This window comes from Heptranchias perlo, chromosome 12 (genome assembly GCF_035084215.1).
Source record: "Heptranchias perlo isolate sHepPer1 chromosome 12, sHepPer1.hap1, whole genome shotgun sequence".
In the NCBI taxonomy this organism is placed as follows: domain Eukaryota; kingdom Metazoa; phylum Chordata; class Chondrichthyes; order Hexanchiformes; family Hexanchidae; genus Heptranchias; species Heptranchias perlo.
The window spans coordinates 75,480,962-75,493,706 of record NC_090336.1 but is presented as its reverse complement, the minus strand read 5'-3'; the positions used below and the strand labels follow the sequence as shown (position 1 = coordinate 75,493,706).

The 12,745-nt window shown below is 52.3% G+C and overlaps 1 protein-coding gene across 1 annotated transcript in view; it reads right to left on the bottom strand.

Moving 5' to 3' along the window:
* Window positions 1–3,401: 3,401 nt before the first annotated feature.
* cimap1b (ciliary microtubule associated protein 1B) overlaps window positions 3,402–12,745 on the bottom strand; it is a 57,567-nt gene continuing 48,223 nt past the window's right edge. The window contains exons 6-7 of the mRNA XM_067994279.1: window positions 8,003–8,143; window positions 3,402–3,926 (exon numbers count right to left, since the gene is read on the bottom strand). Of these exons, the coding sequence (XP_067850380.1) occupies window positions 3,837–3,926; window positions 8,003–8,143 (231 nt within the window). The 3' untranslated portion in view covers window positions 3,402–3,836. The remainder of the gene's footprint in view (window positions 3,927–8,002; window positions 8,144–12,745) is intronic.

Here is a 12,745-nt window from a genome sequence, read left to right as displayed (position 1 = left end):
TTTGACCCAGCGACGATGAAGGAACGGCCGATATATTTCCAAGTCGGGATGGTGTGTGACTTGGAGGGGAACGTACAGGTGGTGTTGTTCCCATGTGCCTGCTGCTCTTGTCCTTCTAGGTGGTAGAGGTCGCAGGTTTGGGAGGTGCTGTCGAAGAAGCCTTGGCGAGTAGCTGCAGTGCATCCTGTGGATGGTACACACTGCAGCCACAGTGCGCCGGTGGTGAAGGGAGTGAATGTTTAGGGTGGTGGATGGGGTGCCAATCAAGCGGGCTGCTTTGTCCTGGATGGTGTCAAGCTTCTTGAGTGTTGTTGGAGCTGCACTCATCCAAGCAAGTGGAGAGTATTCCATCACACTCCTGACTTGTGCCTTGTAGATGGTGGAAAGGCTTTGGGGAGTCAGGAGGTGAGTCACTCGCCGCAGAATACCCAGCCTCTGACCTGCTCTCGTAGCCACAGTATTTATATGGCTGGTCCAGTTAAGTTTCTGGTCAATGGTGACCCCCAGGATGTTGATGGTGGGGGATTCGGCGATGGTAATGCCGTTGAATGTCAAGGGGAGGTGGTTAGACTCTCTCTTGTTGGAGATGGTTATTGCCTGACACTTGTCTGGTGTGAATGTTACTTGCCACTTATGAGCCCAAGCCTGGATGTTGTCCAGGTCTTGTGGGCTCGGACTGCTTCATTATTTGAGGGGTTGCGAATGGAACTGAACACTGTGCAATCATCAGCGAACATCCCCATTTCTGACCTTATGATGGAAGGAAGGTCATTGATGAAGCAGCTGAAGATGGTTGGGCCTAGGACACTGCCCTGAGGAACTCCTGCAGCAATGTCCTGGGGCTGAGATGATTGGCCTCCAACAACCACTACCATCTTCCTTTGTGCTAGGTATGACTCCAGCCACTGGAGAGTTTTCCCCCTGATTCCCATTGACTTCAATTTTACTCGGGCTCCTTGGTGCCACACTCAGTCAAATGCTGCCTTGATGTCAAGGGCAGTCACTCTCATCTCACCTCTGGAATTCAGCTCATTTGTCCATGTTTGGACCAAGGCTGTAATGAGGTCTGGAGCCGAGTGGTCCTGGCGGAACCCAAACTGAGCATCAGTGAGCAGGTTATTGGTGAGTAAGTGCCGCTTGATAGCACTGTTGACGATACCTTCCATCACTTTGCTGATGATTGAGAGTAGACTGATGGGGCGGTAATTGGCCGGATTGGATTTGTCCTGCTTTTTGTGGACAGGACATACCTGGGCAATTTTCCACATTGTTGGGTGGATGCCAGTGTTGTAGCTGTACTGGAACAGCTTGGCTGGAGGTGCAGCTAGTTCTGGAGTACAAGTCTTCAGCATTACAGCTGGGATGTTTTCGGGGCCCATAGCCTTTGCTGTATCCAGTGCACTCAGCCGTTTCTTGATATCACGTGGAGTGAATCGAATTGGCTGAAGACTGGCTTCTGTGATGGTGGGGATATCGGGAGGAGGCCGAGATGGATCATCCACTTGGCACTTCTGGCTGAAGATGATTGCAAACGCTTCAGCCTTGTCTTTTGCACTCACGTGCTGGACTCTGCCATCATTGAGGATGGGGATGTTTACAGAGCCTCCTCCTCCCGTTAGTTGTTTAATTGTCCACCACCATTCACGACTGGATGTGGCAGGACTGCAGAGCTTTGATCTGATCCGTTGGTTGTGGAATCGCTTCGCTCTGTCTAAAGCATGTTGCTTCCGCTGTTTAGCATGCATGTAGTCCTGAGTTGTAGCTTCACCAGGTGGGCACCTCATTTTTAGGTACGCCTGGTGCTGCTCCCAGCATGCTCTTCTACACTCCTCATTGAACCAGGGTTGATCCTCTGGCTTGTTGGTAATGGTAGAGTGAGGAATATGCCAGGCCATGAGGTTACAGATTGTGCTGGAATACAATTCTGCTGCTGCTGATGGCTCACAGTGCCTCATGGATGCCCAGTTTTGAGCTGCTAGATCTGCTCTGAATCTAGCACGATGGTAGTGCCACACAACACGTTGGATGGTGTTGTCAGTGCGAAGACTTCGTCTCCACGAGGACTGTGCGGTGGTCACTCCTACCAATACTGTCATGGAATCACAGACACAGACCCCCGTCCCATCACCGTGTGGGGGAATCAGAGACACAGACCCCCGTCCCATCACCGTGTGGGGGAATCAGAGACACAGACCCCCGTCCCATCACCGTGCGGGGGAATCACAGACACAGACCCCCGTCCCATCACCGTGTGGGGGAATCACAGACACAGACCCCCCCGTCCCATCACCGTGTGGGGGAATCAGAGACACAGACCCCCGTCCCATCACCGTGTGGGGGAATCACAGACACAGACCCCCGTCCCATCACCGTGTGAGGGAATCACAGACACAGACCCCCCGTCCCATCACCGTGTGGGGGAGTCAGAGACACAGACCCCCGTCCCATCACCGTGTGGGGGAATCACAGACACAGACCCCCGTCCCATCACCGTGTGGGGGAATCACAGACACAGACCCCCGTCCCATCACCGTGTGGGGGAATCACAGACACAGACCCCCGTCCCATCACCGTGTGGGGGAATCACAGACACAGACCCCCGTCCCATCACCGTGTGGGGGAATCAGAGACACAGACCCCCGTCCCATCACCGTGCGGGGGAATCAGAGACACAGACCCCCGTCCCATCACCGTGTGGGGGAATCACAGACACAGACCCCCGTCCCATCACCGTGTGGGGGAATCACAGACACAGACCCCCGTCCCATCACCGTGTGGGGGAATCACAGACACAGACCCCCGTCCCATCACCGTGTGGGGGAATCACAGACACAGACCCCCGTCCCATCACCGTGTGAGGGAATCACAGACACAGACCCCCCGTCCCATCACCGTGTGGGGGAATCACAGACACAGACCCCCGTCCCATCACCGTGTGGGGGAATCAGAGACACAGACCCCCGTCCCATCACCGTGTGGGGGAATCAGAGACACAGACCCCCGTCCCATCACCGTGTGGGGGAGTCACAGACACAGACCCCCGTCCCATCACCGTGTGGGGGAATCAGAGACACAGACCCCCGTCCCATCACCGTGTGGGGGAATCACAGACACAGACCCCCGTCCCATCACCGTGTGGGGGAATCACAGACACAGACCCCCGTCCCATCACCGTGTGGGGGAATCACAGACACAGACCCCCCGTCCCATCACCGTGTGGGGGAATCACAGACACAGACCCCCATCCCATCACTGGACAGTGGCCCTGAATCTGGTCCCTGGTAGAGATTTACTGAGCAGCATTGGTCTGCTCAATACACGTTCAGTAAAGATTTTAGAGATTAAATATTAATGGCTAGCAAAACACAATAAAGGCAATTAGTACAAAATGTAAATGTCTTTAATCAGTTACCAGTATCTATTACTGTCCGTTTAAGTAATAAATTTCTAAAAGCACCTTTATTTTCACTCTTGCTGCGTTAGTGTTTTGTGGATTTAGATTCAGTTGCTTTATTCTCTGTATTTACCCACAGCTGTATCTTAAACTAACAAATGAAATCACAGTCCAAATTGTGGAAAAAGACTTAACTATTACAGCAGGTTGTAGACGTGATTTGTTTCTGTACAATCATAAACCTGTAGCTGTTTTCATTTTTTTGGAAAAATCACCGAGTGTCTCTACAGAAAGTTTGAAACATTGGACAAAAAGTACAGTAACTTTTATATATTAAAAAAAAACTGATTCAGTAAAATTTTCAAAGGGGAGGAACTAAGATCAGAATACGTCAAATTGTGTACAAGGTATAAAACATTTTCTACGCGATGAGTTAGTGACGTTACACAACATCGACGATTATCGGTGCCACATACTCGGAATGCCTGATACCGAAGGAGAAAGCAGGTGCCACGCTGCGGTTTACTACGACCTGTGTGTGGGTAAAGAGAGACATCAAGTGATCAAGGTCAGGTGAGCAAAACGGGCATTTCATAATCTGTAGATCGAGTTTCATTCTAGATAACCACGATCCATAAGAATACTGGTTAGATCAAAACTACCTTTTATATGAACATGTTCTCAGATTGTAAAGTGAATTAAAACAATTCAACGTGTCTCAAATGTTCTTTTTTATAAATGCAGATTTTATTTTGTGTTGGTTAGCAGTGTGTGCGCACACAGAACGGAAGTGCTGCACTCCCTTCAAACTCTGAACGCAGTCCAGCCTTTAGATATCCTCACATCACAAAATATAGTTAATTTGAATGAAAAATGGAACGAGCAGAGCATTGTATTTGGAAATCTCCAGCTAACCCGGCCACTTCTGATCAAACACGGCTCCTGTGCGGCAAGAAGTGCTTCTGACCATAATTTCTGACCTTTTCAAAGTTTACTTTCTGCTGTGAGTTTTAAAAATTAATTTCTGTGGGATCCCAGAAAGCTGTCCCAAAATCCCAGGCGAAAATCCCTGACACCCGTGCAATAAAAACGGGATTTAACGTGCTGAGTCGGCTTAAAGCAAAGGCCGACTTTTATAAAGTAATGGAATCGCGGAAGGGATTTCTAAATCCTAGCTGTCTTGTATTCTAGTGATGATGTGGAGATGCCGGTGATGGACTGGGGTTGACAATTGTAAACAATTTTACAACACCAAGTTATAATCCAGCAATTTTATTTGAAATTCACAAGCTTTCGGAGGCTACCTCCTTCCTCAACATTCACCTGAGGAAGGAGGAAGCCTCCGAAAGCTTGTGAATTTCAAATAAAATTGCTGGACTATAACTTGGTGTTGTAAAATTGTTTACAATTGTATTCTAGTGTTAGTCTAATTCCCTGGATTTTATAACTGTCTAATTTTATAAATTAATTTGTCTAGTAGTTTTGACTTGCAGAATCTCTGGTCTCCACTTATTTGCATGGGCTGAAGATGTCGTGGGAATTCTATGTAAATTCCAGTATGCTATTTACTGCCATTTGGCAATTTTAATTCAGGAGTCGATACAGGCTTCTGTCCGCTGCCTACATGTGCACTTGGTCACTTGAGATAAAGTATTTTACCGTAAGTAAAGCAACAAGTAAAGCCAAGAATAATACCAGTGTAGGTTGTGGACAGTTAGAGAGAGCGCATTAGGCTGAATGTTTGAAGATTCCTGCACACCTAACTATCTTTAGGTTCTTTCCTTGTGTATTTTGTCCTTTAAATCTTCTCATCAAAGACAGCTGAGGAGCAAATATTTTGTGCAGAATCTGCTCCTGACTGACGTCCAAGTTTCTCTCCCATGACCTTGTGAATGGAGATGAGGTGCCTGTGAGCATGACACTCTGTTCATATCTGGAGCAGGACATCATGATATCGGTGAATGGGATTCCACACACTCTGTTCCCAGACACAAGAGCAAAGGAAGACAGAGCGGAAAGAGCGAGAACTTGCATTTATATAATGCTTTTCACGATCTCAGGACGTCCCAAAGCGTCAAGTCAGTGAAGTACTTTTGAAGTGTAGTCACTGTTGTAATGTAGGAAACGCAGCAGCCAATTTGTACACAGCAAGATCCCGCAAACAGCAATGTGATAACGACCAGATAATCTGTTTGTGATGTTGGTTGAGGGATAAATATTGGCCCAGGACGCCGGGGAGAACTCCCCCCTGCTCTTCTTCGAAATAGTGGCCGTGGGATCTTTTACATCCACCTGAGAGGGCAGACGGGACCTGAGTTTAACGTGTCATCCGAAAGACAGCACCTCTGATGGTGCGGCGCTCCCTCAGTACTGACCCTCTGACGGTGCGGCGCTCCCTCAGTACTGACCCTCCGACAGTGCGGCGCTCCCTCAGTACTGACCCTCCGACAGTGCGGCGCTCCCTCAGTACTGACCCTCTGACGGTGCGGCGCTCCCTCAGTACTGACCCTCCGACAGTGCAGCGCTCCCTCAGTACTGACCCTCTGACGGTGCGGCGCTCCCTCAGTACTGACCCTCCGACAGTGCAGCGCTCCCTCAGTACTGACCTTCCGACAGTGCAGCGCTCCCTCAGTACTGACCCTCTGACGGTGCAGCGCTCCCTCAGTACTGACCCTCCGACAGTGCGGCGCTCCCTCAGTACTGACCCTCTGATGGTGCGGCGCTCCCTCGGCACTGACCCTCTGACGGTGCGGCGCTCCCTCGGCACCGCCCCTCCGACAGTGCAGCGCTCCCTCAGTACTGACCCTCTGACGGTGCGGCGCTCCCTCAGTACTGACCCTCTGACGGTGCGGCGCTCCCTCAGCACTGACCCTCTGACGGTGCGGCGCTCCCTCGGCACTGACCCTCCGATGGCGCGGCGCTCCCTCGGCACCGCCCCTCCGACAGTGCAGCGCTCCCTCGGCACCGCCCCTCCGACAGTGCAGCGCTCCCTCAGTACTGACCCTCTGACGGTGCGGCGCTCCCTCAGTACTGACCCTCCGACAGTGCAGCGCTCCCTCAGTACTGACCCTCTGACGGTGCGGCGCTCCCTCAGTACTGACCCTCCGACAGTGCAGCGCTCCCTCAGTACTGACCCTCCGACAGTGCAGCGCTCCCTCAGTACTGACCCTCTGACGGTGCAGCGCTCCCTCAGTACTGACCCTCTGACGGTGCAGCGCTCCCTCAGTACTGACCCTCCGACAGTGCGGCGCTCCCTCGGCACTGACCCTCTGACGGTGCGGCGCTCCCTCAGTACTGACCCTCTGACGGTGCGGCGCTCCCTCGGCACTGACCCTCCGATGGCGCGGCGCTCCCTCAGTACTGACCCTCTGACGGTGCGGCGCTCCCTCGGCACCGCCCCTCCGACAGTGCAGCGCTCCCTCAGTACTGACCCTCTGACGGTGCGGCGCTCCCTCGGCACTGACCCTCCGACGGCGCTCCCTCAGCACCGCCCCTCCGACGGCGCGGCGCTCCCTCAGTACCGACCCTCCGACGGCGCGGCGCTCCCTCGGCACCGCCCCTCCGACGGCGCGGCGCTCCCTCGGTACAGCGCTGGGAGTGTCAGCCTGTATTTTGTGCTCAAGTCTCTGGAGTGGGACTCTGAACCCACGATCTCCTGACCCAGAGGGGAGAGGGAGACCTGACGATGGTAAGTGTCGGGTAATTCACCTCTCTTTGAAACGTTTAGGATGATGTGTTAACTGAGCAGAACTCCGTTCCATGTTCGGTTCAGAAATCGTCCTCTGATTTTATTTTCACCAAACTGGTGTAGATTGTGGGCAGTACATGAAGTGGCAGAAGAGAGAGAAATGATCAATTTGATTCCCGGTTCTGCAACGAAAACTGCTCATTGCTGCTAATTATGGGATTGATTTTTTTTTAAAAATACTCCCAGCATCGTGACTATTGGAACTTGTCCTGCCTTCTGCATTTTACTCGATTTCTGCCCATTGATATTTTCTCATCGCAGCTGAATTAAAACCAATGCCGAGTGATGCAGCAGAGGGGAACAGTTTTGGAGCCTTCAGTAATTAACAGCAACTACTTGCATTTATATAGCGCCTTTAACATAGTAAAACGTCCCAAGGCACTTCACTGGAGCGTAAATCAAACAAAGGAGATATCAAAGTGATGTTAGGACAGGTGACCAAAAGCTCGGTCAAAGAGATGGGTTTTAAGGAGCCTCTAAAAGCAGGAGAGAGGGGTTCAGGGAGGGAATTCCAGAGCTCAGGGCCCAGGCAGCTGAAGGCACGGCCGCCAATGGCGGAGCGATGAAAATCGGGGATGCGCGAGAGGCCGGAATTGGAGGAGCGCAGAGATCTCGGAGGGTTGTGGGGCTGGAGGAGGTTCCAGAGATAGGGAGGGGCGAGGGCCATGGAGGGATTTGAAAACGAAAATGAGATTTTTAAAACCATGGTGTAGCCGGACTGGGAGCTGATGTCGGTCAGCGAGCACGGGGGTGATGGGAGAATGGGACTCGGTGCGAGAAGGATACGGGGGGGCAGAGTTTTGGATGAACATCATAAACCCATGGTGATAGGACAGTAAGTCCTGTGGGATTCACGTTACCTTCTCTGGACTGTGACTCCCTGGCCCTGGTTTTCTTGTTGAATCGCAGGGCAGCTGGTTCCGACCTATCATACTGAACTGAGGTGGTTTCGACTTGTATATGTTGGGATCAGTCACTCTGTAAGCACCAGGTCCTGGAGTCTGAGGGAAAAAAAATCAAAAGGGTGATTTGAGAAGGTGTTGTGATGTCATCAAGTGGAACCTGCTTCCAGAGACAGGCTACGTGTTCGTACAAAGAACTTTCCGACCCTCCTGCTCCGACTGTCTGCCCGCTGGCCAGAGTCATGATCCAATCGCCCTGCCCTGCCCTGCCCTTGCTGCCAGAATTGGCTGTCTCGCCAATACCATGTGCCTTCATTCAACTGGCTGAAGCTGTGACACCTCAACAAAGTTCCAAAGGTGCGTTTTGCCTTTTTATGATGTCAGCCGGGGCTCTCGCTTATGATTCAGGAGGTCGTGAGTTCGAGCCTGTCGGAGGGTCGGTACTGAGGGAGGGTCGGTACTGAGTGAGCGTCGGAGGGTCGGTACTGAGGGAGCGCCGCACCGTCGGAGGGTCGGTACTGAGGGAGTGCCGCACTGTCGGAGGGTCGGTACTGAGGGAGCGCCGCACCGTCAGAGGGTCGGTACTGAGGGAGCGCTGCACTGTCGGAGGGTCGGTACCGAGGGAGCGCCGCACTGTCGGAGGGTCGGTACTGAGGGAGCGCCGCGCCGTCGGAGGGTCGGTACTGAGGGAGCGCCGCGCCGTCGGAGGGTCGGTACTGAGGGAGCGCCGCGCCGTCGGAGGGTCGGTACCGAGGGAGCGCCGCGCCGTCGGAGGGTCGGTACCGAGGGAGCGCCGCACCGTCGGAGGGTCGGTACCGAGGGAGTGCCGCACCGTCGGAGGGTCAGTACCGAGGGAGCGCCGCACCGTCGGAGGGTCAGTACTGAGGGAGCGCCGCACTGTCGGAGGGTCAGTACTGAGGGAGTGCCACACTGTCGGAGGGTCAGTACTGAGGGAGCGCTGCACTGTCGGAGGGTCAGTACTGAGGGAGCGCTGCACTGTCGGAGGGTCAGTACTGAGGGAGCGCCGCACTGTCGGAGGGTCAGTACCGAGGGAGCGCTGCACTGTCGGAGGGTCAGTACCGAGGGAGCGCCGCACTGTCGGAGGGTCAGTACCGAGGGAGCGCCGCACCGTCGGAGGGTCAGTACCGAGGGAGCGCTGCACTGTCGGAGGGTCAGTACTGAGGGAGCGCCGCACCGTCGGAGGGTCAGTACTGAGGGAGCGCCGCACCGTCGGAGGGTCAGTACCGAGGGAGCGCTGCACTGTCGGAGGGTCAGTACCGAGGGAGCGCCGCACTGTCGGAGGGTCAGTACCGAGGGAGCGCCGCACCGTCGGAGGGTCAGTACCGAGGGAGCGCTGCACTGTCGGAGGGTCAGTACCGAGGGAGCGCTGCACTGTCGGTGGGTCAGTACCGAGGGAGCGTCGGAGGGTCAGTACCGAGGGAGCGCTGCACTGTCGGTGGGTCAGTACCGAGGGAGCGCTGCACTGTCGGTGGGTCAGTACCGAGGGAGCGTCGGAGGGTCAGTACCGAGGGAGCGCTGCACTGTCGGTGGGTCAGTACCGAGGGAGCGCTGCACTGTCGGTGGGTCAGTACTGGGGGAGCGCCGGAGGGTCGGTGCCGAGGGAGCGCCGCACTGTTAGGGGTGCTGTCTTTCAGATGAGAAGTTAAACTGTGGTCTGCTCTCGGGTGGATGTAAAAGAGCAGGGGAGTTCTTCCCGGTGTCCTGGTCAATATTTATCCCTCAACCAACATCACTAAAACAGATTATCCGGTCGTTATCACATTGCTGTTTGTGTGCAAATCGGCTGCTGCGTTTCCTGAATTACAACAGTAATTATGTGCTCGAGTCTCTGGAGTGGGGCTCGACCCCACGACCTTCTGACCTGGAGGCGAGACTGCTCCCCACTGAGTCACGGCTAACACTGGTTCCTTTTCTACGGTTATGGATGTGGGAGTTTGTTATCCTGACGATTACATAATTTGTCTTGAGACTTGTAAAGACTCAGTTTAAATAGTTGTTGGTGGGCCATGTCTGACCCTGTCGAGCCGTGCCGTGCCATGGAGTGGTGGTTTTGGTGGTGGGCCATAGTCATAGAGTCATAGAGTTATACAGCACGGATAGAGGCCCTTCGGCCCATCGTGTCCGCGCCGGCCATCAAGCCCAGTCTAATTTAATCCCGTATTCCAGCATTTGGTCCGTAGCCTTGTATGCTATGGCATTTCAAGTGCTCATCCAAATGCTTCTTGAATGTTGTGAGGGTTCCTGCCTCCACAACCCTTTCAGGCAGTGAGTTCCAGACTCCAACCACCCTCTGGGTGAAAAAGTTCTTTCTCAAATCCCCTCTAAACCTCCCGCCTTTTACCTTGAATCTATGTCCCCTTGTTATAGAACCCTCAACGAAGGGAAAAAGCTCCTTAGTATCCATCCTATCTGTGCCCCTCATAATTTTGTACACCTCAATCATGTCCCCCCTCAGCCTCCTCTGCTCCAAGGAAAACAAACCCAATCTTCCCAGTCTCTCTTCATAGCTGAAGCGCTCCAGCCCTGGTAACATCCTGGTGAATCTCCTCTGCACCCTCTCCAAAGCGATCACATCCTTCCTGTAGTGTGGTGACCAGAACTGCACACAGTACTCCAGCTGTGGCCTAACCAGTGTTTTATACAGCTCCATCATAACCTCCTTGCTCTTATATTCTATGCCTCGGCTAATAAAGGCAAGTATCCCATATGCCTTCTTTACCACCTTATCTACCTGTTCCGCCGCCTTCAGGGATCTGTGAACTTGCACACCAAGATCCCTCTGACCCTCTGTCTTGCCTAGGGTCCTCCCATTCATTGTGTATTCCCTTGCCTTGTTAGTCCCTCCAAAGTGCATCACCTCGCACTTTTCCGGGTTAAATTCCATTTGCCATGTCTGACCCTGCAGAGCCGTGCCGTGCCGTGGAGTGGTGGTTTTGGTGGTGGGCCATGTCTGACCCTGTCGAGCCGTGCCGTGCCGTGCATGGAGTGGTGTTTATCCAATAGTCAGTGCTTCCGTATTTGCTCTCTCTTTGACCAAAGTATTGAGTTACAGATGCTCTTAATTTACCAGTCACAACAGCAAAGTTGGGACAGTTCCTTCCTGTACCAGTCGTCAACTCCAAATCTAAATATTTAATCAACTCTCATCTTGAAAGAAAGAACTAACATTAATATAACAAGTTCTCAGGATCTCTCAAAGCACTGAATTACTTTTGAAGTTCAGTCAGTGATTGACAAACAGCAAACCCGTACAGGGGTGAAATCAGGAAGCATTTTTTTTCACACAAGGAATCGTGGAAATCTGGAACTCTCTCCCCTAAAAGGTTGTGGATATTGGGGGTCAGATCGCGAGAGGTAAGGGTTTCAAGGGATAGGAATCAAAGGCGGGTAATTGGAGTTAAGGGACAGATCAGCCAATTGAATGGTGGAGCAGGCTCGAGGGGCTGAATGGCCTGCTCCTGTTCCTCATGTTGCTAAGATCCCACAAACAGCAATGCGATAAACAATCCGTTAATCTGTTCTGTGGTGTTGGTTGAAGGATAAATGTTAGTCAAGACCCCGGGAGAATTCTCCTGCTCTTTGTTTATGTCCACCTGAGGGGGGGCAGACAGGGCCTCTGTTTAACATCTCATCCTAAATACAACACTGAGGGGAGTGCTGCATTTTAGGAGGAAATACAAAGAAGGTTCACTCGGATAATCCCGGGGATGAGGGGGTGGACAGATGAGGAGAGGTTGAATAGATTGGGACTCTACTCATTGGAGTTCAGAAGATTTACTAGGATGCTACCGGGACTTGATGGTTTGACTTATAGGGAGAGGTTAGACAGACTGGGACTTTTTTCCCTGGAGAGTAGGAGGTTTAGGGGTGATCTTATAGAAGTCTATAAAATAATGAGGGGCATAGATAAGGTAGATAGTCAAAATCTTTTCCCAAAGGTAGGGGAGTCTATAACGAGGGGGCACAGATTTAAGGTGAGAGGGGAGAGATACAAAAGGGTCCAGAGGGGCAATTTTTTCACTCAAAGGGTGGCGAGTGTCTGGAACGAGCTGCCAGAGGCAGTAGTAGAGGCGGGTACAATTTTGTCTTTTAAAAAGCATTTGGACAGTTACATGGGTAAGATGGGTATAGAGGGATATGGGCCAAGTGCAGGCAATTGGGACTAGCTTAGTGGTATAAACTGGGCGACATGGACATGTTGGGCCGAAGGGCCTGTTTCCATGTTGTAAACTTCTATGATTCTATGATAATGAGAGGCGATCTTATTGAAACATATAAGATTGTGAAGGGGCTTGATCGGGTGGATGCGGTAAGGATGTTCCCAAGGATGGGTGAAACTAGAACTAGGGGGCATAATCTTAGAATAAGGGGCTGCTCTTTCAAAACTGAGATGAGGAGAAACTTCTTCACTCAGAGGGTAGTAGGTCTGTGGAATTTGCTGCCCCAGGAAGCTGTGGAAGCTACATCATTAAATAAATTTAAAACAGAAATAGACAGTTTCCTAGAAGTAAAGGGAATTAGGGGTTACGGGGAGCGGGCAGGAAATTGGACATGAATTTAGATTTGAGGTTAGGATGAGATCAGCCATGATCTTATTGAATGGCGGAGCAGGCTCGAGGGGCCGATTGGCCTACTCCTGCTCCTATTTCTTATGTTCTTAAATGTCAGCCACGGTCGTGT